Genomic DNA, 25,766 nt, shown 5'->3' on the forward strand with positions numbered 1-25,766 from the left:
CCTCTTTCTCCTGATGTGACTCTAATCCTCATTTACCTTCACGATCCTCTGGAGTCTTTTATGTGCTAAGCCAGTACTTTTGGTGTCCTTCCTTCTAACTTCCAGAAGTTAAGGCCTCCAGGGACCACTGATAGGCAAAAGTGCTGTTTGTTGGAAGACTACTTTTCATTTAGTACTGTTCAGTATGTAGAGGGGAAGAGCCTGGCTTACACAGCAGTGCTGGAGAATGCTGGCTTTGCAGCTCAAGGGATACTGCTCGGAACACTCCACATTCTTCACCTGTGAAAGTCTTCGAGCTCTTGTGCTTTCTGCAGACCTGATATTTTCCTGAAAGGAGCATTAACTGACAGATATATCAATGGAGATGATACTGTTGTTCTTAGAAGCTTCTTAGTTGTTGAAAAGTCTGGCATATATATTTATATGTTGTAGGGTATTTGAGAGGATGCATTTCAGATCAGTGTTTGGGAATTGAGCTGTTCACGTCCCAGTGGTCTGAAGAGAAGTCAGTCACCAAATCTATCTTAGATGTCTTTGAAAATTTGTCCTTTAATGTGAAACACTGCAGAAGTCTCCACTAATGATCAGTGGCATTCTGATTTAGGATGATCAAGATACTAAGTAAATATGTGTATTGCTATTAGAAACCCTTTTGTAAATGCCTTCTGCATCAAGGATCTGGTAAGGCAAAGGTGAGGACCTGCTTGTTGTCCTAGTGGGGGAGTCTGATCTGGTGCTAAGAATAAATGTAATCAGGTCTGGATATGCCTCAGTGCTTCTCAGATAGTGGATGAACATATAATTGTTCGATGGAAACACCAAACGAATTTCACATTTCTTAGAGAAATGTTGTGTTTTCATTAGATAATATACCTGCAGCAGTAACTGGAACTGAAAAAAAAAAGTGTTTTTTTCTTCTCAGACTAAAACTTACTAACCCATGCTATGTGTGTATCAGATGTTAGTGCTGCTGGGAGGACTTGTTCATAAAATCTGGTGTGAAAGTAATGTTGCTGCCTGTTGAAGAACTTATTTTTCTAATCTATTTTCACTTTTCAACCAGCTCAGAAAGATAGGAGCTTTTTGCTCTTCCAGTATGTGCTGAATCCACTACATAATTTCAGTTCAGCTCACAATAAACCAAAATTCCAATGTTCAGACACAGTGGTTTATTTTTAAGGAGGAAGGGAGCAGGAAAAGTTCAGTCTTGAACTGAACTTTATGAAACTCTGTATTCAACAATAACCAAATCAGGGTATACATTGGTCTCTTCTCATATGTATTTCTCTTTGTTTGTGTTAGCATTTACTAAATATATGTGGGAAGTTATTAGGTGTTTTAACTATAGACACATATTTAGGTTTTTTTATTTCAACATTATTTATTTCTTGGATGTTATACCTGATTTCTTAGACTAATCACTCCTCAATTACAGGGTTTAAAACAATATGCTAATCAACCTGTTTTTCTTCAACCCAGAAGGTGTAAGAGGTGTAAAGAAGTATATGGATACAATCTCTTCCTAGAAGCAACAGCAGGACAAATTCCTCCTGTAATGCATGGGAAGACTTCAGTAAGGGTGACAGTATGTGACATCTTAAAGGTCATGAGATGACAACTTTTGCAGTTACTTTAGTGATGCAAGCACACAACTAAGGAGTGCATATACTGCAGTTCTGAGTAACTGATAGCAGCAGATAGCATTTATGTGTGCCACTTGCCACTTCTTGAAGTATTAATGCTCCGTAACTGGTCAAACAGCCCCTAGCACAGTGCCCAGAACATTACTGTTCTGGCCAGTAGGCCAGATGTCAGTTCACAGAGTATGCATCATGAAGTTTTTCAGTTTTTTGGTCTCATCATTTAGGGAGAGTATCTGACAATTCATTTTTTTGGTGGTGGTGGTGGGGTTTTTTGTTTGTTTATTTGTTTTGAGGTGTGGAATTTTGGTTGGTTTGTTTTTTGGGTTTTTTTGTTTGTTTGTTTTGATACCTAATGGCTATGGCACTGGCATATTGTAGCATTTTGCTAGAAGTTACTACTCTTGGTATATAGCTAGAAGATTTGTTTCTGTATATATTGTGGCTGGCAATATGATTTATATACATATATGCGTAAGATTTGGATGAAGTGGTTACCATGTTCCCATGTTACTATTATTAGAATCACAGAAGAATGGGGAAGCTTTGCAGTATTCATGTTTGGGGGAGATAGATACCATATTATATTGATTGCAAGGAGGAAAAAAGATAATTGCAGAGTGAAGCACACTATTGAGAGGTCTGATTACAGTAGAGCTGAGCACACATCTCCTGAAACAGCAAATGTCCTTCCAGGCTATTGCCCCCTTAAGTGCCCTGGTCCTTCAGTGATGAGTTTACAGAGAATTCTGTGATGTCCTGGATTCACCTGGTGGTTATCAAGGAAACTAGGTGAACAAAAATGAGTGTAATTGCTGCCATGACGTAACCACACTATGTTTTCGTTTACTTGTAAGTGTATGTTGGTGTTGTCCATTGAAAAGGTGAAGTTGCACTGTGGATAGTCACATCCACAACCCACAACTGCTTTAAGCCCAGACTTACAGAAGGTTTTTTACCCAGTGACCAATGTGTCTGTCCAAACCGTGGAAACACAGTTTCTCCAGGGTAATGTTGTGTAAAATGCCATTAAAGGCTTTATGAAAGTCCGGGCAGACAACATACACCCCGTTTTCCTTATCTACTAAACTTGTCTCTTGTTACAGAAGGAGATTCTGTTGATCGAGTAGCACCTGTCTTTCACAAACCCCTGCTGGCTGGACCTCATTGTGTCATTGCACTGCACATGCTGTTTGATGACACTTGGGATGATCTGCTCCATGACTTTCCTTGGCACTGAGGGAAGGTGCCATTTTGCTTGACACTCCAACTGACAGGCCTGTAGTTCCCTGATTTCACATTTTGACCCATCTTGAAGATGGGTGCCACATTTGTCAACCTCCATTCAACTGGGACCTCCAAATTAGCCTGAACTGCTGGTAAATGGTGCAATGTGGCTCAGCAAGCTCTTCCACCAGCTCCCTCAGTTCCTCTGGGTGGATCAACCCCGTAGATTTATGTGTGTTTAAGGGGTGTAGCAGGTTGCTGACCATTTCCTGTTGGATTTCTGGGGCTTCATTCTTCTCCCTACTCCTGTCTTCAAGCTCAAGGGGCTGGTTCTCACAGAACAACTTATACTAAAGACTGAAGCAAAGAAATCAGTTAAGTACCTCAGCTTCTTTCTCATTCTTTGTTACTGTGTTTTCCCACCGCATCCAGTTAAGGATGGAGATTCTTTTTAGCTTTCCTTTTGGTGAGAATGTTTACAGAAACATTTTTTATTGTCTTTTATGGCAGTAGACAGATTACATTCTAGCTGGGCTTTGGCCCTTCTAATTTTCTTGCCGCATAACCTCACAACATGCTTGTAGTTCTCCTGAGCCGGCTGACTATTCTTTTTAAGGTGATAAAGTGTCCTTTCTTTCCTGAGCTCCAGCTGGATCTCTCTGTTCAGAGATAATTTCAGTTCATTTTTGTATGTGTCACATTGCTCCATCCAGCATGTTCCTTGATTTTTTTTTTTGTCTACCAGTTCTTTTAAAGTGGATGCCACCTTATCTTGAGAAAAATATCAAGCATGAAAAAAGCACCACCAAGCAGTGAGTTTCTTAACATACTAGCAGTGATACCTGAATCCTTAACAGAATTTTGTTGATGCTTATTTCAAGTACCTTCCTCCAGCAGTGGCCCCAAGAAAGCTCTCGGTGTGAAGAGAAAATAAGGGGATTAAACTCTGTCTTTCTGTGTCTATCAATACTTTTAATTTTCCCACTCTCCAGGAGAGAGGGGAACAGGGCTCTTGAGAGCTCTGAAAACCAAAGTACTTTACTGAAATTATTACAAAGGCTACACTTTCTTGCCATGTGCACCTAGATTTTACAGCAACTAAAATTGTTATTCCTTGCATTCTTTGTTTAAAACAAAAGAACAGAAAAAAACCCCACATTTTAGTTACTAGTATCTGAAGAAAAACCTGTCAGTGTGATAGCAATAGGTTAAGAATCTGTTAAAGAAATAACCCACAACTTTTTTAAGTGAGGGACTTCTTTGCAATCCTTTACTATCCCAGGCAACAAATGCTCACTTCATATCCTACAAAATAATGAAATAAAAGTTTTAATATCACATGACTCACACTCTATTGTATGTGCGCTCTACTGTATACACATATACTCTATAGACTGTGTGTGTAAAGCTGCCAAGTCTATCTGCTTTTATCATGGACTTACTGAGGTTTTGCATGATCCTTCCTGGCCTAGATAACCCTCGCAGAGTTTTGAAACTGTGAAGGCATTTATAACCTTAATAATTACCTGAGACCAGAGGATTAATTGGGGTAATTTGCAGGTGAATGAGTTGGGATGAATACGGATTGTCCCAAAGCAATTGTGTATTACTAGATAAATGAGAGACAGAGTAGATTTACTTCATCCTCCTTTGAGATGCAGAAGAAATTGACATTTTTTCAAAAATTATTTCCTCCAGGCCAGCTAAAGGTAATATTAGTAGAAAACTATAATGTGCCATTATTTTGGTGGGACTTTTTGCATGTGGAGATTAGAAGAGCTTACTTTTGAGAGCTGTGAGTGTCAGTGCTCAGGATGTAGTTTCAAGAACAAAATCTTACTTGTTTTTAGGAACTTCTCTCTAATGACTTTGACTGTGACTACTGACTTTCACTGGTGCTGGAAGTGTGTGGACATGTGATACTCAGTCAGCTTCTCAGTATATGTTATGTTAATGCATTTACCTGTGCTTTTGAAAAAGCATACTTCTTGAACAATAGACATTTTGAGATGCTGTTCTAGCACGCAAGTCTTGAGAGCCCATTTAATGTCCATCTGTATGTAAAAAACCAGAAGCTTCGATTCTAGCTTAGTAATTCCCAAGGGAATTACTAGGGGCTGTGTTCTGACAATCTGTCTTACAAAGAACACACATGTTACTTTTCTTCAACCTTGTCTGGCATTATAAATGACTGAATTCCTGATTAGTTTCCAGCATTTTTCCTAGTGATTTCTCTTCTGTATACCTTTCTCTCTTGATGTCTTCTAACAACTCTTTTCTGCTTGTCTACCTGTTCAAATCAAAGTTTTAAATAGTAGTGTTTTCTGCACCTTTGTGAAAGATCCATTTGATTGCTGGCATACAATAATTGCTTATTGTTAAAATTTTATTATAATGGCATGTAAATCTGTAAAAAATTGGTAAGGAAATTAGAATGGCTGAATTTGCACATTTTGTGGGCAATCTGTAGATTTTGGGTACACTCCAGTAACACCATGACCAGCAGTTTCTGAGAATGTAAAGTAGGAATGTAATGCATTTGTGAAGGTAGCAAGAAGCTAGACTGTATTTGGTATAAAGTTAGTCAAAAGTTGTGGGAATTGTTTTTGTGATGTGGGAAAAGAGACATAATGAATTATAATTGGTTTAGCAACTTTCTAAAAGGTTTCTTAACTGTGACATTGAGTCTATAAACTGAATAATGTGCAGTTCATGTTGGGCTGGTACAATTGTTTTTTGCAGCATTACAATATTGCTGTGTAATTGAACTCACTACTCAGCGAGTTGTATAATGTGATCATTGACAAGTAATTCTGAAAAATTTTGGAAAGCAAATTTGAGACCTGCATGACATATCTCAGAAAAAACTAAGGTTTCTTTTTCTGGTTTGGTGGATTTATAGAGATTGTGTAGTATTTTACATTCCTGTTCTGTGAAATACTCCAATAATTTTAATATTTATGTATGTTATGAAGAATTTAATTTGAGTTTGTGAACGGGGAAAATTAAGTTTAATACATTTTTGTAGTTGTGAACTTCTTCACAAGATTTACAAATGCCTATACACAGAATGGTATGATTTTTACATGGGAATAATTGTTTGCATCTTCTGAATACTAATACAAATTAATTCCTGTGTTGAAAACTGTGCTCTTGTGAGTTAAATCAAGCTCTTTCAAAACCAAAAACTAAGGTCTAAGGCTGCAGATTGAAGGGTTTTATTTCATTGTTTAAATCTTGAAGCTACCAGGCATCAACAGATGTAGTAGTCTTGTTTTAATCTAAAACTTGTTGTACAGTACTATATAATTCTTGATTTAAGTGAGTCACTTTCACTTTATTATGGAGAAAACAAATAATTTTTCTGTTGCTCTTGCTTTTTTTTTCCCCGTTACAGCAGAAAGACAGACAATTTAGTAGATAAGCATAAAAAATTAATATCAAAGAGATTATAGGCAAATTAAAGCCTCAAATAGAAATATTATCTTTGTACCATTTCCTTGTAGAATAGCCTTTCCACTTTATGATGAAATGCTTTATGGATCCTTAACAATAATGATGTTCGATGAATTGAAGGTGATGCCTCACAGGAGAGGTAATGCATAATGCCTTGTAGGAGAAACAAAATGGAAGATAAATCATTACTCTGCAGTTCATGATAAGATGGCTGACTTCGCAGTAAGGCAGGCAAAAGAAAGAAATATATTACAACATTTCTTGTGTTTGCAAAGACAATGTGTGTCCTTGTCCGGGATCACAATGAGTACAGCTGTAATGAGCCTATGGAGCATGCTGAAATCACTAGAATTTGCACAGGAATCTTTGAGATATGAATCTTTGAGATGCTGGGATTGGGATAGGAGTGTTATTTCACCTCCCACCTTTTTTCTGAGGAAATCCAGGAATTGTAGAATTTTTTCATCTGTTACTTTACAATACCGTTGTGCAGAAGAAGGTTATTACCAGACTTACTTGGGGTCAGTGGAGGAAGTGTTGGAAGACTCATATTTTCCTTTGTGTCTGTGTTGCACCCTAAGGAGGGGGCAGGAGCAGCACATGAGCTGGTCATTGTACTTATCTGACTGTAACTGATTTGCAGGGAGCAAATATACAGGTGGGCAGGACAGGAGGTGCTAGTGTAGCACTCGGTGTCATCTGACTTTGACATAAGCATGAGACAGGATTTTCTGCTGCACTATAGAAGCCTTGCTCCTCATAGCTAGTTAGACATCTGGGTGTCCTTGGCAACTTCAGCTTCTTACTGGTGACACTCAAGTTTGTCCCATAAAAATGTATTGTACCCTTTAGTGTCCTCTCCACTGTGCCTTATTGTGATGTCCAGTACCACCCTGGACATCTTAAGTTGCATTCTGCCGTGGTTTGAGTTGTTGTCTTCTGGGCAATTCTGTGTCTATCAATTAGCATTATGCAAGAATTTGTGTTATTAACACTTCAATGAAAGGCAATGCAATGGTTAAAATAGTAACTTTCTAAGCTGGATAGAAAGTAAGAAATTTTTAGATTTATGTGAGAATGCATGGTCCCATTTATATTCCAGTTTTCTTCTGTAAAAGCATATATTCACTCTGTAGGAGAACATTCAGTAATATTTTAAATGACATACTATACGTCAGTCTAAAGTATTTTTATACTCCCATTTCGTGATTCAAAGCTGAATTTATTGAATTACAGTAACTATTCTGTTAATCTGGTGATTTCACTGAATTTATACCAATTCAAACCCAGAACTGCACTCCTGGGAATCAGGCCTTCTCTTTCAAATGCTAATTCACTGTGTAAATTGCTGTTCCTGTTTAGATAAAAATCTGACTGTGACAAATTAGCTACCACTCTCCTTTCCATTCAAATTGTCTTGGAACATATGAGACCTAATTTTGTGTTTCTAAAAATTTGCATCAACTAGTATATACTATCAGCTTTGGAAAGAAAAACAGTTTGACAGTCTGTTGAGATTAGTGGTTCTTATAGAGAGTTTCCACAATTTGTTTCTCTACTTGCACTTTAATGGTGTTGGTAGATATATTCAGTGTTTGCAGTGTGGTATTTTTCTGTATGGTCAGCTTTGTGAAATTGGAGGTATTGGTTGTAATTGCATTAGCCATGCTCCTTTTGTGAAACAATCACCAGAGAGCAGGGCTGTGGAAGCTTAATCACTAGCATTCGTGTTGAAAGTTAATATTAGCTGAAGGAATATAGGCAGAGAAGAAAATTTGGATGAAGTTCTTTTGCAGAATGGCCTTGGAAAGGCCACTTCCTGATGGTATGGCCACCTTGTGCTTGCTTCTGCACTCCTTCTTGTTAAACCGTCTTCATCTGGTTTCTGTTGGTACAGGGAGCACTATCTCATGTACCCTAGTAGCAATGAGGTACAGTAGTAAATTTAACTCAGGTCCTAATTTAAGGGGAAAATTTAATAGCTAATCCTGCAGTTCAGCTGGAATTACCATGAGGACTGTTTCTGTGCAAAAGCCAAATAATCAGGCCTGGATTTTTCTTACTTTTTTATGTTTAAAGTCTAGGGACTAGAAACCCACTTACCAGTGAAAATCAGATGTATTTGTCTGTGTTGTGAGAAGTTACTCTTAATTTTGTGATCAACAGAAGAATACTCATTTGTTTTAAATTTAAATTAATGTGTTATGAATTTAGTTTGCTGTAAAGTAAATTTCAGTTTCTCAAATATAAGGGGACAGAGGTTTTTGGTGTTTTGAGTTTTGGAGACCGTGCATTAAAGTTATTTTTCAGAAACCATGACATTTTTAGGATAAAAGTCAATACAATGGCTTTCTCTGTGAAAATTGTGTTTAGATAGACTAACAGTAAGGTCTGAACTATTCTTAGATATTTAAGAAATGCTGGGGATGACAGAAAATGAACAATTTCTATTTTGCTGATTGATTCTAACAATATGTATAAATTTATGAACACAGCATGATTTAGAGTAAAAATAATATGTAGGTATGTAGGAAAGTCAAGTTTAGTGCAATTACAGAATCTGAGTTTTCTCTAGTCAGTCTTTTCAATATCTACTTCTCTTTGATCTTTGTAACTTCAGGGCTAGATTATGAGCTTTCAGTGTGCCACGAGGAAGATTAAAATATTGTGCCATGGCCCCTCTGCAGCAGGGATGGAACAATACAGAAAGGATTCACCAGGCACACTGTGGGGCTGAAGCCAAGCTTCTGCTTACCTCTGCCTTTTGCCATTCCATCTTGCCTGATTGCATGGACAAGAAAATACTGTTAGAAAGTTGGAAGAACTTCCTAATACAGAAAGCTGCAGCAGTACTATGAAATGGTATTTCTTACACAATCTTTCTGGAAAACTGCTGTTGAATGATTGAAATATGTCTTCCTAGAGGGTTATGGTGTCATATAATACAGAAATAATGAATGACTTTGAAAGATGAGAAATATATTCAGCTAAAATAACTGTTACAAATACTATGTTTGAGCTAAGTTTTCAGCCATCTTTAAACTCATAGCATCTTGGGAAAAATAATCCCGGTCAGATTCTGTGTATTTTTATTCTAATCCAATACTATTAAGTGAAATAATTTATTAAATTTCTGTTTATTTTATTCTCTTGCTATGTTTACAATGACATACAGGAAGAAACAGGTTAGAAGTATGTACTAGTTCACAAAACCTGTTGCAAGAGTCACACTTAACAACTTTTAACCTGTGTTCTTTATGTCAATTATACTATCAGTGGTATTTGACAACAATTTCAGTAAACAATGGAGCATTTTGTACCTTGTTTTTGAAACAAAGCAAATCAGGAAGTGAAAGCCAGGAGTGTCAAGGAGACACAGAAATCTTTGCTAAGTGACACTGAGGAAGATACTGTAATTTGAATACAATTAAAACAAACAAAAATTTATTTTGAATACAGTCTAAACCAGAATGATTTGAAAAATAACAAAGCTCAGTGCAGTGTCTGCCAGTTAAACAGATCAAAAGTTCAGTTAGTATTGAGGAGGATAAAACAGTAGCTCCTGACGTTGTTCACAGGATTGGCATTGCTCAGTTAAAATATTCCTGAAGAAAGAGGTGCCAGCCGGATTTGTTTTCTGTCTTAGTTAATGCTCGATGACAGTTGACTGCTCTGTGCTGGATTTTGTGGAGTCATCCCCCTGGGAAATGGGTAAAAGAATGTTACTGATATGGTAGATTTAAAAATTATTTAACTCCTTCCAAAAGACTTAAATGGTTTAGAAGAAGATGACCTTATTCTACCTGTCTAAAAATATACTTTAAATTTATGCCAGTTGATGAATGTAAACCTCAGGTTTGTAGACAGTGATATAAGTGTCATGGGTTTGACATTGGCTAAATGCCAGTGCACCCATGAAATACTATTCACTCATTCTCTTCTGCTATAGTTGAACAGAGGAGAGGAAAACAAAAATTAAAGGAAAGGGGGTTCATGAGTTGAGGTCAGGATTGTGAAGAAAAAACTTTTAGGGCAAAACAGGATCAAAAACTTAAAAGGTGCAAAGAAAAAATTAATTGACAGAATTAAAAGAGGATAATGAAAACTAAAATAAACATTTAGAACACTTTGCCCCCCAACCCTTCTTTCTTTCCCACTGACAGTGCAGGGAGGCAAGTATGGGGTTTTTAGTCAGTTTTCAATTCTGAAAATCTTCCTTCAGTTCACTTTGGGAAAGGATACTCTTTTGCTATGCTGTGGGATTCTTCCCACAGGAGACAGTTCTCTGTGAATTCTTCCAACATGGTTCTGATTTTCACGAGTACCAGTCCCTCCCAACCTGCTGTAACCTGAGTCCCTCCCATGGACAAAGCAGTTTTCCCACAACTGTTTTTTTCTTGGGCAAGTCGTTAGTGGGGTGTGGTTTTTAAGGATGAGCTGTTCTAGTATAAAAGCAAGGGTCCTCTTCCTCTGTCTCTGGAAGCAAGTTTTCTCTCTCTCTCTTTCTGTTCAAGGCTCTCACCAGATTACAGCTTTTCAGCATCAACACACTCCAGTGCAAGCACCTTTTTCTCATGGGCTGCAGGTGAATGCTGCATCCCCTCATGCACTACCCATTATGAACTACAGGGCAAAATTGTATTATAGTCCTCACCATAGCCTGCAGAAGAATCTCAGGTTTGACGCCTGACACGCCTCCTCCTCCCCCTCCCTCCTTTTCACCGACCTTAGTGTCACCATGTTGTTGTCCCTGTGTGTTTTCACCTCTTCCTTTTTTCTCACTTGGGAGAGAATTGCTGTCCACAGGTTCATTTATTCTCAGGTTGTATCAACTGGAAAGTTTCTGTAGAGTTCTGCAGTGCTGAAATGTTGATCCTGACTGGGCTCCACTATTGGGGAATTGCTCTCCATGCTTCTCACTGTTGGGCACATGGTCTCTGCCAGTGCTGCAGGAGCTGCACCAGCCACTGCAGTACAGGCTTCGTTCACTGCCTTTCCACATGTGGGCCATCAAAAAGGAAAAGCTGCTGCCACCACTTCTGCCCTTTTGTCTGCAGCACAGCTGGCTATAAGTGGCTAAGCGAGTAAAGTTAACTGTGAGCCATGCTGAGATAGCAGCCGCCACATGGTGCCGCCCCAGTTGCACGTCCTGGCCATGTGGCTGCTCGTGGACTGGTTGGCAGCGGCCCCTTCTGGCCTTGGCTGCTCCCCGCCTCCGTCTCGGGCCCGCTTGCAGCACTGGGTTGGCGCCTGGCAGCATGGCCTGGCTGGACCCTGCCGGGAAGGGAACTGGTGGCCCTCCCCCACCCCTCCAAGGAAAGGCAGAAAGAGAATTGCGTGCCTCTTTTCCTTAAATATGTCATCACAGATGCATTGCTAACTTCTCTAATTGGGTCAGCCAATGTGTCAGTCGTCAGAGCCTGTAGAGATTGGTTCTGCTGGGCACAGACGTTCTGATGAGCTTCTCTGTCAGAAGCAGCCTCTGTGGCTTCCTCCGCCACCACTAAAAAGGAAGTTGTGTTATCCTAACACAATAAGAAACAATAAGAAAAAAATTTATGCTTATTCAGATGAGTTAGTGGTGAATATGAGTAATCTTCAAGAGGGAACCACTTGCAGAGAATATTCACATTTAATATGGTATACCATAATTTTTTTTTCCTCAACACCTTTCTAAGTTGTTGGCCTTTTCTTTTCATGTGTAGGAAAAGAAATATTAATCTTTATTGTATTGGGGTGTCCTAAGGTGAGGTTATGATGCTTGTATCCCCAGTCGTGTGTTCTGTTAGTGCTGGATATTATGTACTGTGCCTTCAAGACTGGCTCTGAAGAGCAAGGTTTGTTTTGGTTTGTTATCAGCCTGCTCCCCCACGGCTAGCGGGACACAGAGACAGGGCAGTACATAGTGCGGCTTTTGCTTTGCTTTTTGCTGTTTGCTTTGCTCTTGCTCCTGCTTCGCTCCTGCTTTGCTCCCGCTCTGCTTTTGCTTTTTTTGCTTCTGTTAGTTAGTTTAGCTAAGCACTCCAGATTTTTTTCCCTGGACTGTTTTTTCCCTTCCCTTTTTGGAACCATTCAAACCTGCTCCGGACTGGGACCTGGGAAACACCAAGAGTTTACATCTGGTGGCTGCAGCAGCCATCCCCAGCGCCGGAGGGAGCAGCAACAGAGCGACCACTCCCAGGAAAGACTTTCTGAATTTGTCATCCTTTTCAGAAAGTGTTGTCATCTGGTATTGTTCATTTTGTGTGCTGGGGGTGTTTTGCTTGCTAAATAAACAGGTTCTTTCCACTTCTCTCCGAGGAATCCTTCCCGAACCAGTGCAGGGAAGGGGCTGTGTGGGTTTGCTTTTTTGGGGGTCCCTTTTGGAGGTTTTCTCCCAGATTTGCCCTAAACCAGGACATGGGGTTGTTTTATATATCTGAATTTTTAGAGCCATGTTGAGGAAAATTCATTAGCTTTAGAGAAAGGTCTGCAGACTTGCTATTTATGGATTGCAAATGATTTTTGCCTTGTAATGTTTTATTCTTTTCTCTCCTAGTAAGCTCACTGTAAGAGCACAGATGTGAGAACTGAGTTTAGTGATCTCCCACTCTGATCTGATCAAAATGGATACTGATTTTATTCATTCTGATAGGAGACATTCTACAGAATGCTTATGCAAGAGCATAAGGGGAAGGCAGAAAGCAGCTTTGAAAGCAAGCATGCTAGTCTAAGTTATCAATTGCAGGATCAAGTTGGGGATCTTCATCATCACAACTCATGTATGCTCTCTTGAGTTAGGATGGAATCACATCATGCAAACCGTGAAAAAGAGCCAGGTGATGTGATGGACCCCTGATTTGAATGGACTAGTGTTGGTGATTTTCTATTAGAATATTATTTTTTTCTGCAGCAATTTAAAACATTTGTTTACTGTTGGGTTTATACCTCCCCTAAAAGATGCCATATTGGCCACATTTCCTATTTTTAAACAAGTTTTTGAGATACAGTGACCAGTGCCCTCCCCAACAGTAGACAGTATCAGACAGCTTCCTGTGCCATTGACAGGAAGGAGCTCCTTCTCCACAGAAGACAGTCTCTTTCCCTGTGCCCAGCAATGACATGAGGCAGCATAGAATAACCTCCAGGCCCTATCCATGGCCCCTCCTGGCTAGTGCAAAAATTAACCCCATCCAGGCCAGAACCAGGACACCATCACAGAAGGCTTCTAGATCAGTCAGTCCTGATTTGCCCTTAGAGAAACCATGCTGGCTGTCTTGGATCACCTCCTTGTCTTGCATGTGCCTTAATGTATCTTCCATGAAGTTCCGCTCCATGAACTTCTCATGCACGGAGGGGAGGCTCAAAGGTCTGTATTTTCCTGACTCCATTTAAAAAATAGGAGAGATGTTTCCTTTTACAGTCACCAGGAACTTTTTCTGACTACTCTGAATTTTCAAATATGATGGAGAGTGGCTTGGGAAAAGCACCAGCCAGTTCTCTCTATACTCTAGGTTGCATATCACCAGGGCTCATAGACTGGTACCTTTTCAATTTCATATGGTGGAGACAAACCTGTGCTTGGCTTACAGTAAAAGGAAGAACACTGATCCTGCAAGCCCATATAGAGGTTCAGGGGGTAGATACTTGTTTTCAGTTGGCTCCTTTGGATCAAATCTAAAAGTCGAAGGCTCTTAATAGTCTTAAAATTTGAAAAATAATTATTGAGTTTGAGATAGCTGATTTAATAACCAAATAATCAGGGAAACATTATCTAAATAAAATTTTAGGCATCCAAGGTACATCAGTTTTTGAGAGAAAAGCTTAGAATAGTCTAAATAGTAAGTTCATCTTAATCTAGAATACCTATACCTTTTTGCCTTAATTTAGGAAAGCATTTGAACGTATTTGAAGATATTTTCTTCAAGTGGCTGTATTCAAATTATTGCAATATTTTAAGTTCCTGGATTCCAGTGCATGCTTCAGGTGTAGTCTTCCTTCTGTTTTCTTAGTGTGACTCCACAGTTCCTAGCCTGTGTGAACCATCACCTGCTACTGCAATTGGGTTTGTTACTTGCAAGTTCCCTGTCCAGCCTTAATAAATCAAACCAACCTCTCTGGTAAAAACAACAGAATACCAGAAGAAAAATAGAAAAAAATGTCTTCTTTATCTGCTGTGCTCCACATGTCAATTCCTTCATGACAGCATAGAAGACAACCCCAGTATTTCAAAATGGATTTCCAATATCTATTGCAAATAGATTGCTTACTGTTTTAGTTTAGTGTATATAATGAATTCCAAAATAAATGTTTCTAAACCCAGAAAGTACTACCTTTAATAAACAAGAAAACTCTTGAAGTGTCTTTTTGAATAGCTGTAAATCTGACACTGGGGAGACCATATCTGCAGTAATGTGTCTAGGTATGGTCTTACTTGTACAAGAAGGATGTGGACATAGAGGAACAAATATGGTAAAACGATATGAAAGTGGTGGAGGAACTGAAGCATCTGTGATGTGAGGGGACTGACAGAGCTGGGACTGTTCAGGAGAGCAGTAGACTCAGAAGGATTTCATCCAGATGTGTCAGCATGTCATGTGGGAAGTAAAGAGGATGAAGCCACACACTTCTTGGCGATGCGGAATGCGGACCGGGAGAAAGACATCAGGTCTTCTTCCTGAAATACAGGAAGTTCCTCAATACAGGATTTTTCTTCACTTAAGAAAATACTTTTTCACTGTGAGCGTTGTTCAGTGCTTGGATTAATAGCCTAGGGAGGCCTTGAAATATTCATCTTTAGAGATAGGTAGTCATGGTTGGAGTTGGAGCTGTGAGCTGTGCAACAGCAGCAATGTGAAACTGGACATGTAAGTGAATTATATTTTCAGTACAGATGGGCATGATTTGTCCATTTCTATAAAGAGGGAAATACGTTATACATTTGTCCATTTCTATAAAGAGGGAAATACGTTATACGTTATATGGGAAATGTGCATGGTTTATAAGCTGAATGTAGATCAAGCCCACACTGTATGTTATTTACAGCTGGTATTGGGACATTGAAGGATTGCTGTCTGACTTTTTGTTATATGGGAAAAAAGTGAGGTTGCATTTTTGCCATTTTGTCAGTCTAAGAAATGGGTCTTATCATTCCCAAGAAAAAAAATTGTAAGAATTATTTGTGCAGTAAAAAGAGAATCTCAAATGGTTATGATCCTGTGAAAATAAAAGGTAGGAGCTCTGACAGGAATTAATAAAAACTAGTACCAATTTACCAAATATTGTTCCATAGACTAAGACATTGTGATGATACATGAAGAATGAGGTTGTCATTTGTCTAGTTATTTGCATGAGGACTCTAATTTTCCAAATGAGCAATTCCATTAGCTATCCTAGAGTCCCTGAGATATTTTTTCTTGTGGAAGTTGCAAAGGAAGTAATTCATGCTGGGCTTTTGTTCTTGGAAAATTAATGTTAGGCTTGACATTGTTGTTAGTTTGTTTGTTTTCAGGAAATTTATTCCATTCCATGATGCATTTTTAAAGTTTGTTTCAAGACACTTAGCCAAGACTTCTTTTTGCACTTTTGCAATAAATAGGTAACAGAAGAAGTATCATAATGACAATAACCATTTTGACAGTCATCACTGAGGAGAGAACAACTAAAGATACAGTCTAATTTAATTTATAGTCAGAGCCATGATAGCATTTAGTAATCCCTGTCCCCTGCAAAGTCATAACTATTCTACTGCAACAGCCATCCTTTCCCCTTTCCTCCTGCCTCTCCTAAAAATATTGGGGAGGGTAATACAGTAATTCCACCTACTCCAGGTGTATAGTGATGTTGAAAGGATATATCTCTCTGTGTTTACCACAGCAGCCTTTGCCAGGCAAACATGGACGGCATATTTTAAAGCTTTTGCACAGCACCTGAGGGGTGAAAGAGACAGTATTGTCATACAGGAAAATGTTTCTGTGAAAATCCAGCTTTTAATTTCTTTTATCCTATGTTGAGTCAAACTCATAGATTAAGATACATGTGATTAAAATCAGTTTATAAAGGTTGGACTTGGCTAGAATGATATTGCATCAAGATAATGTCCAAGTGAGGATCCCTCCCCAAGTGAGGGATTTTGGTCCCATATTTTAAGTTCTTTGTCATGATGATCATTGGCCTCTGTTGGAAGTGAATTGTTCAACTCAAAATACAAATATTTTTCTAAGTTATTCTATGTAAATGTAAGAAAACAGTGATAGTATTGTGGCAACCTGAGATAGTGCCAGGTCCTGTCACTGAATCCTTATAGCTGAGTCCTTTTCTTTATCTTCTCTCTTCCCACTGTAGACCACTTATGAGCTCAGGTAATATGGTCTCTGAGTAAGTCCTCTCATACCTAGGAGAATACCACTCAGTTACACTAATTTACATGACAGGTCTTGTGAGGTAGTCACTGTGAAGCAGAGATGCCTTTGTTGGTGTGAGGATTTGAACAGAGAATTGGAGAGCCCAGATGTGTCACATCATTTTCAGGTCCCTCATGTGAGCAGCTGCTGTTACGGGTGTGTGGTTAGCATGCTCTGAAAATGAGTAATTTAGATCATACTGAGACATATGAGACAAAAGAAACCATTCTAAGAACATGTTGCAGCTACTGATGCTCTGACATGCTCAACAAGTCAGGCACAAAAGTTGACCAAACTATTGGAACAAAAATGCCTTATATCCTATGGAAAAAAATATTTTCCCCTAATTTTATTTTGAAAGCATTTGGATTCTTTTAGTGTTTCTCCATCAGCTGACAAAAAAACTCATTGGCATTCTCACCACGTGTGGTTTGGTCCATGTACGTTTCAGTCAGCAAAGACAGCATCCAGCAAAAAGTGTGCTGTAGTTAACAAAACATGAATTACTTGGATATGTAAAAGAGAAAGCTTTGCACATATGTAATTGCACTTTAGTGATCCTTATTTTCAGTGTCTGTTAGAAATTAATTTTGGTTGAAGTGTATCACAGTTGCTGATAGGTATCTGATTTATGCATATGTTGTCTTGCCAATGCAGCATTAAGCTGTAAAGAGTGTTTCTTTGGTCAGTGTTTAATTTGCATAAGGGCTAACATTAGCATTAGCCCATTAGCAGGATTATAAAACTTGAAACTTACTCATGGTAGTAAATCTTTTCCAATTACCAAGTTGTAAAAACATCTTACTGGTAATTTCAGTGCAGTGGCTCACTCACTGATTTGAGAATCCATCCTTCTTTGTAAATAGAGCAGAGATTGCCTGAGGCTGGGTCCACCTGCAGAGGGAGAGGTTGTCCAGGTGAAATGGCCTGATGGAAAACTGTACGGTGCAAAGTATCTGGGAACAAATACAGCTCACATGTATCAGGTGAGTACCTGTGTTTGTAACCATGCGCTTGCTAGTATGTCTTCATTGTAAATTGCTCATTTGGCTCCAGCATTGGAGTGGCCAGCCATACATTCAAAGATGAAGAAGGCTGGAGTGTGAATTCTTTTTGTAACTGTTACCACACATTAACTAATATGTAAAACTTTCCAACCCGGTAGCAAGTGCTGTGGACTGTCTGGGGGAGAGGTTTCACTTGGTCTTACAAAATCAAGAAAATCACTTGCTTTCTTTAAGAACTCAGGTAAACAGATGCAACATTAAGATTGAAAGATGACTTTTGTTATTTTCTGCAGGTTGTTTACTTTCAACAAGTAAGTTGTAAGTTCACAGCTAATTATACGATTAATGACATAAAATTTAGTATTGTATGAACATGCAATGAACCTGAGGCATTTCATAAGAGATTGGAAGGGGGACACTAGGAGGAAGAGCATAACATTCATTTATCTGAGGCATTTTTGAATTAATTAATCTAAAGAGCATTTTATCCTCAGCAAAGGCAAAAGGAACTGAACACCGATGGCAAAACTAAAAAGCTGACTTCTGGTTTCAGAGTAACAATTACTGTTTTTTTGGGGGCTTGCCTTTGAGAAAAATCAGTCAGCAGCTTTGAATACCCAAGTGAATGGTAGAAACTGCAATAAAACAATCACAATAATAATAGCACTTCTGAAAGAATGAGAATCTAGATACATTTCTTTTATATATATGTAATAATTTTCACTTTTTTAACTCTTTTCATCAGGGGGCCTCACATTACTGTACCAAAATGGCAAATTTATTATTATATCTCTAGATAAATTAAGGCACAGGGAAGCTAAATCACTTGTTGCATTGACCTTCTCAGTTTTCCAATGACTTGCAATCGAATTCAAGCACTCAAACGCCTAAAGTCTTGAAGTAGTCTCTAAATCTTACCTCTTCCTTTATATTTAGCAGCTGTATTATGTTGTGAAGGTTGAAAGTTCTTTGTGAAGATTATTTTCCTATAGTAACATTAATCTTCAAATAATTTAATCTTTTGAACAACTAGTCTTCTGAGAAATACTGTGAAGTAAATTAGATGAATGTTGTTGTCTTTCATATTTCAAGGAATTTGACACAGTCAAAACAAAAAAACGTTTTGTTTTAGACCTCTTGAACAACATGATGAAATGAGTTTTGTTTAAGGAAAATGGATAAGCATGTGGAGTCTCAGCAAGATTTAGAGTTCCTCAGCATAACAAACATAAATTCCTGTAAATTGCCTCTAACAACCCCTATCATGGGGGGAAATTACAAAGTTTAAAAGATTAGAGGGAGTCCATATTGCAATATGTAGAACTATAGAGACAAGCAAGTATTTAGTCTTCAGGATGAGAGAGGAGGCTGCCTGTGGCCACAGATTACAAAAAGTTTATGACAGGAAGGGTGCAAGATCAACTTCAAGACATACTAGTAGTTCTTCCTCTGGTCTTTCTAAACAGTGACTAAAAGCTCCCAGGACTCACACATACACAAAGGTTTATTTTCATCTGTGTCATCTGTGTTGAACCTTTGAGAGTCTCTTATCCAGTCTTTTGCATGATTTCTTACATCTCATAAGGCAAATCTGTTCCAGTTGAAAAATTCTGTGAATTTTCATCATATTCATCAGACATTTCTACCAAATGTAGCAGTACTTGAGCATGCAGGAGCTATGACACAATGCACCAAAATTTGTGTCATACAGTTTTCATTTGTCAGCCAGTATCCTACACAATCGCTAAGCAGAGCTAGACCTGCCAAATGAAGCAGGTGCTCAAGTGAAATTATTAATGTGATCTATATCTGATTTCTTGATGATTTCTGACATTGAGGTTTACAATTGAGTTAGAGTTTATTAAATTACCCATTCACTCCATTAATTGCTAACAGCTTTTCCTTTAATTTATGATGGGCTTATAGAAAAAAATCTCATGAAGATAGTAACATATCGTGCAGACACAGTACAGCAGCAGAATCCAAGTGCAATAAATTGATAAAATTGATGATTTGAAATGTAAGATCTGCAATCTGAATTTAATTGGAGCTATTAGAGATTGTGGGTTTATATTTTGCGTGAATCATGATACTATTGAAAGTCTTAGAGAAGCTCTTTTGTTTACTGTCAAATGTAGGCAAATTATTTCCAGTATGATATGCTGGATTGTACCTAAAGAACTTCCACTTACTCTTCATTGTAAATGTGCAGTATATTTCATACTGCAAGTATGGCATTCTCTGGTATTAAGTATTTGCATCCTACTGCAGACTGTGAGTGAAAACAAATATACTGACCATTTAAGAAGAGCTTTTCTTATCACATGGAGTGTTAGAGTTAATTTCTTACCCAGTTTTTTTTCACCAGGGATGCAAAAAAACATTATTACCTACTGTATTATGCAAAAATATTACCAACTATTTTGCAGGAAGGAGCAGGAATACCAGAAAGACTGTTCTTGCACCCTGGACTGCCATCATTTAATTAAACAAGCTTAAGGCAAATTGACCTTTAAGTTCCTCTAACATACTACTAACAGAGTAGTCTTATGGGGTTAGTAACAGGAGCAGAAAGGAGTAAGGATGACTCCTGTGACTTTGTTATCCTTTTGTGTGCTCTATGCATTTTAAATGCATTCCAGATTTGCGTAGCCCTATTTGATGCAGTGGAAAAATTGTTTTTAAAGAAGTTAATAGATCATTGTCTGACTCCTGGCTTTTGAGAATGGATATATGGATTTTTCAGCTGTTCACATATTAATCTGACATACTCAGCTACAGCAAGCTTTTAATTTGAGAAAAACACAGTCCATTTACAAGTTCATCTGTATGATTCTTCATTTGTATCTGTAATAACACTTTTGATAAGTCAGTATTCTCCTATTTTTGTATTTGTGCTTATTCTTCTAGTCAAGTGTGCTGTTGTCACATAGTCTCATTAAATTCACATAGTCTCATTAAATCACCTGAGGATGTAGAATGGGACTTCTAATTTTATAGCAAAATTTAAATTATAGTTTCTATGGGAGATAAACTGCAGTCACAGATAAAGCTGAAGTTCACAACTGTTAGAGGAAGTATTAAACTAGAGGAAAAAATCAGCAGCTACTGAAAAAGCTTAAATGCTTCAAAGCCTCAGCATTTTAACATTCCTCACACCTAGTTACATTTCCTTTCTCATTTTCTGCTAACAGGGTTCATATTGGATTAAATCTAAACCTAAGCATGATAAAGCTTTTCATCTTCTGAACAGAGCATTTAAAAGAAATTCCATCAGATTCAATAAAATTCTGTTAACTGGTATTTCCTTAGTTGTCACTCTCACTTTCTTTTGACATGGTCTTCCTCAACCTTGAATCACAGGATGTTAAAATTAATTTTTTATTTATAAGAAGCAAGTAAAAAATTAGACAAAAATGACACAAGGACATTTTAATATGTCACTCCTGCAAAATAATGTTGCCTGTCTTGTTCAGCATTCCTAATCTAAAAACTTTTAATTCATTATATGTGTCAGTGCTGATTTTGAAGTCTCTTTGCTTCGATATTATTTTCAATGAGGTATGTGTTACCGTACCAAAGAAATAAGATTTTTTATGTTTCAGCCTAATTTTGTGTTAAAACAGATAGCAAAATATCTGTATGTAAGTCTTGTTTGCTTACATATGTATTTTCATACAGAAGCATTTCCAGGAACTTCCTGCAAGAGTTAATTATTATTTTATTTTCAAATACCCTTTTTTTATTTTCAATTAGGTGGAGTTTGAAGATGGTTCTCAAATAGTAATGAAGAGAGAAGAAATATATACACTGGATGAAGAGCTTCCTAAGAGAGTAAAAGCACGTTTAGTGAGTATTTGCTGATGCTAACTTTGTAATACGTATATGTATAAATGCTCAAAAGACCAATAACACTATTCTAGGATTTATTTTGGATTTTCATTTTAAATAGACTTTTGTTTTGAAAGCCTGTGCTCTTCAGAGTGGCTAAATCAGCCCAATTAGGAGTTGTCTGCGTTTGCTAGTGTGAGAGGGTTAGTTGTTCTTCCAGTACAGGCAAATGCTGTTGTCAGACATAATTCTTTTCTCCTAAAAGGGACATCATGTTTGTCTGATCTGTCAGATCAGGAATGACCAAGTTAGTAAACATTTAAATTGACAGACATTCTGTTCTTTCAGTATGCTTATAACAGGTATTGTTTTTAAAAAACTTTCCAGCTTCTCAAAGCTTTGTGATTTTAAAAGCCTTAATTTAATAAAAAGGCAATTAACTTCTTGTAAGAAACAATATAACTGATCAAAACTCATTAATGTTGCTGGCAGGATTTATCAGCATTTCACTAGTCTTTGGTTTAAAACCAAATCTTTGTTGCTTTTTTTAAGTTTCCTGCTGTTTCAAACAACATCCACCAGCTACATTTTTATGTATGTACGCCTAGTGGAAAAGTGTTGAACCTCACAGAGAGCATGACTTGTAGAGGTTGCAAAGGGAAAGTACTTCCATACATTTGTTGGAGGAGATGGCTGTTTTTACCTGTCTTAAGACAGTTCTTTCTGATGTAAAGTGCACTGGTCAAATATTCTGGGTTAAGAAACCTTTATGTCAGTAAATTTGGGATAAATGCACAAATCTTTCAGTGTTCTGACTACAGTTAAGATAGATGTCTTGGAAAATGTTAAAAGAACCATCTAATGGGTTTTTTATTATAATTAGAAAGCATACCATTGCCATTTTTTTGTTTAGAATGCAAACTATTTCAGTCTCAGGATATTATTATTATTTTTTTATTAGTATTAGTGATAGTATTAGTATTAGTAGTATTATTGTTAATAATAATAAAAATAATAAAATTCTATTGTTTTTAAAATTTATTTTTAGAAATCAATGTATTTAATTTATTTATTTATTTGTTTATTAACTTCATTAGGAAGTTAACTATAGGTTAAAAAACATTAAATTTGGTCAGCTGAATAAAAACCAACACAGCTGTTATTGAGACTTCTACATGATTTTTTACTAGTGCCTTAAATTCTAGAAATATACAGGTTAGTCCTCAAGCCATGCCCAACATCTTCTTCCCCTCCTTGTGCTGAACACAGTGCAAGTTAAAGACAGCCTATGATCCTGTTTCTATCTATTGAAGTAAAAGACACCAGTTGCCTCTAAAAGCTGTTGTTCTTTGTCTTGGGAATTCTTCCAGCACTGTAAGTTGGTCCGAAATATTTTGCCTCTGTTTCTGACCAAATGGCTTGCTGGGTGTTGTTCCACTGCTTTGTTAGTGGGGATTCCAACTTACACCAGCTGGTATAAGTTTGATGATGAGTGACCAAACTGTGACCTTGATTTTTTGCAAATTAGGCAGTGCCCAGGCTTCTTTTCAGGAATCCATTACATAGTACCTTGCATTTAAAACTTTCCTGAATAACACAAGGTGGTGATATTACATTATACTGCTAGGATCATACCTGCCCAACAATTGCATCACTTCCATGTCACTGTTTTCTCATCTAGAATTATCATGACTGTGTGATCCCTGGATAAAATCCAGATTAAACAACAGGTGTTAGTTACATGTTTCCAATGAACACTACAGACATAGAAAATTTAATACTGAATAGGACATGCAAAGTATGGAAAGATAAAAATTGTATGTATATGTAATCAATATCTGGTTTTAGTCGACAGCTTCTGACATGAGATTTGAAGACACATTTTATGGAGCAGATATTATCTTGGGAGAGAAGAAAAGGCAGAGAGTATTGAGTTCTCGCTTTAAGAATGAATATGTGGATGATCCAGGATACCGCACCTTCTTAAAAAGCTCATTCCAGAAGAAATGCCAGAAAGGACTGTAAAGGAACCAAGAGGCGAGAAAGGGTTCTTGATTAAAAAGCATGCAGTGTTATTTGCTATTGGGTTTTTTAATTGGACACTCCATTTTACAGTGAACTAATCCATACATCAGTCTTGTAATCTGAAGTACTTGAGTTCTGATTTCATCAGCTAGTATATTTAAGAATTTGTAATATTTTGCATTATAAAACCACGGGAAACCGAGAGAGATTACTAAAAGATATGCTGAAGAGAAGTTTCAGTCCTGCTCTCATTGAAATAAGTGGGAAATTCTCTTTGAATTCTTTGATTCACAATTCTGAGAAGGGGACATTTTAGTAAACACAGGTAATGTCAGTGGCTCACTTTTTTCTGCACATAGGAAAGGATGTTAAGTTCAAAGATACCAGTTTTTATAAAACATTTTCAAAACAAAACCAGATTTGTACAGTACTGAGACAAAAAAGGCTGTACTTTGTACAGTGCTTTTACATTTTTATGTCACTACTGTTTTCAGTAGGATTTGATGTGGACTCAGCTGTTGACTTAGATCTTTTTGGTGTTTAAGGGAGGTATCTTCAGCACAGCAAGGATATTTTGTATATTTAAAGAGACAGATTTTGGCAGGTATTTTTAAACATGTTTTTCATAAAGTCTATTAAAAATAGCTACTTGTAAAATATAAATTTCTTTCACTGTGTGTATGAAAATTAGAGTTTAAATACATATGCTTAACAGCCTAGTTTTGAATGAATCTATTATGGCTTTTATTTTGAAATAATATTCTAGCAATGTAATAATGTTTTAAAATAAATAAATGCTTTACTACAATTGCAACATTTTCCTGTTGATGTGATTTTGAACACTATTGTTTTATATTTGTAGGAACCAAGAATATATGCTGTATTTTTCTGAACACAACAGAATATACATACAGACGCTCACATAGCTTAATGTTAAAATGCAGGGTTGATAAGTACTGTACTTTCATTTCTTGTCTGTCTGTTTCTCTTCACTCTTTGATATCTTGACCTTTTTGGATGTTTCACAGAAAGCAGAAAGTCTGGATTTGTCTGAATACTTGGGTATGTGAACCTAGAAGGAAGCGTTATCAAAATGACATCATCTGTTTCTTGTAAATTGGACAGTCTGACTGTTTGCAACAGGAAAAAGAGCCCTCCAAAATCCAATTTAAATCTGAGCACTGCTGTTTCTGGGGTTTGGGTTGCAAAAAACCTGAATATATGGACCCAGAGATTTTTTCTGTAGAAAAACCCAGTTTTTATATGCTGAGGCATACAGATCTTTGTTTCACTGAAGCCCTTCCACGATTATTCTTATTTTTTCAAGTGGGCAGTAAAATCTTTTCAATTGCTGTGTGATACCTCAAGTGACAATGTAAGTTTTCTGTGTTACATTAACTATCTTTTCTTGTACCATGAAATCACTCAGAATCCATTTAGTCTAAGAAATTGCTTAGCTGTGACAATTGGAATGTATATCTAATTGATAGCACTTTCTCTAAAGGCACTGGGTTGTGGTGGATGCTGTCTGGCATATTTCACAGAATCAGGGCTTTTTTTGGTATTGTAAAGAAAAGATAAAAACTAATGCAAAATGTAAGATTGCTGCTGCCTTCTACAGTTATGTGCAGCTAATAATTGTTGTATGGGGTTTTTGTGACTGGGTTTTTGTAGTGGGCTCTGCAGGGGTAGCTTCTGGAAGCTTCCAGCAGAGTCAGTGCCAGCTGGCTCCAAGACAGACCCATGCTGGAGCAGGCTGTGCTTGAAGGACTGTACTCTGCGGAAGAGTGACACACATTATAGCAGCTTCTGGAGAACTGTTGCCTGTGGCATGAGCTCACAGTGGAGAAGTTCATAGATAGCTGTCTCCTGTGGGAGGGACCCTGTGTTGGAACAGACTCTCCCTAAGCAGTGGTAGGAACAATATGTGATGAACTGACCATAAGCCCCATTCAGTGTCATCCTGTACCTCTGCAGGGAAGGAGGAAGAGCCCAGGAAAGAGGGAGATGTAGGAGGAAGATGTTTTTAGGATTTGATTTTACTTCTCATTATCCTGCTCTGATTTTGTTAGTAGTTAATAGCCCCAGTTTGTCTTGTTTTACCTGAGATGGTATTTGGTTTGTGATCTCTCCCTGTCCTTAACTCATTAACTTTTTGTTGTATTCTCTTTTCCCTGTCCAGCTATGGAGCTGAGTGA

General features: G+C 37.5%; 1 protein-coding gene across 6 annotated transcripts in view; it reads left to right on the forward strand.

The window, feature by feature from the left end:
• Nucleotides 1-24,382, forward strand: part of KDM4C (lysine demethylase 4C) — a 240,174-nt gene extending 215,792 nt beyond the window's left edge. For 5 of the 6 annotated variants that reach the window (XM_064402753.1, XM_064402754.1, XM_064402756.1 and 2 more), the window contains 3 exons: nt 17,572-17,691; nt 21,469-21,561; nt 23,392-24,382. In XM_064402753.1, the coding sequence (XP_064258823.1) occupies nt 17,572-17,691; nt 21,469-21,561; nt 23,392-23,568 (390 nt within the window). In that variant the 3' untranslated portion in view covers nt 23,569-24,382. Of the gene's footprint in view, nt 1-8,943; nt 9,186-17,571; nt 17,692-21,468; nt 21,562-23,391 lie in introns of those variants that run through there. The other variant, XR_010352060.1, reaches the window with a different exon arrangement.
• Nucleotides 24,383-25,766: the final 1,384 nt, after the last annotated feature.

The sequence above is a fragment of the Passer domesticus genome, chromosome Z, assembly GCF_036417665.1.
Source record: "Passer domesticus isolate bPasDom1 chromosome Z, bPasDom1.hap1, whole genome shotgun sequence".
Classification (NCBI taxonomy): Eukaryota; Metazoa; Chordata; class Aves; order Passeriformes; family Passeridae; genus Passer; species Passer domesticus.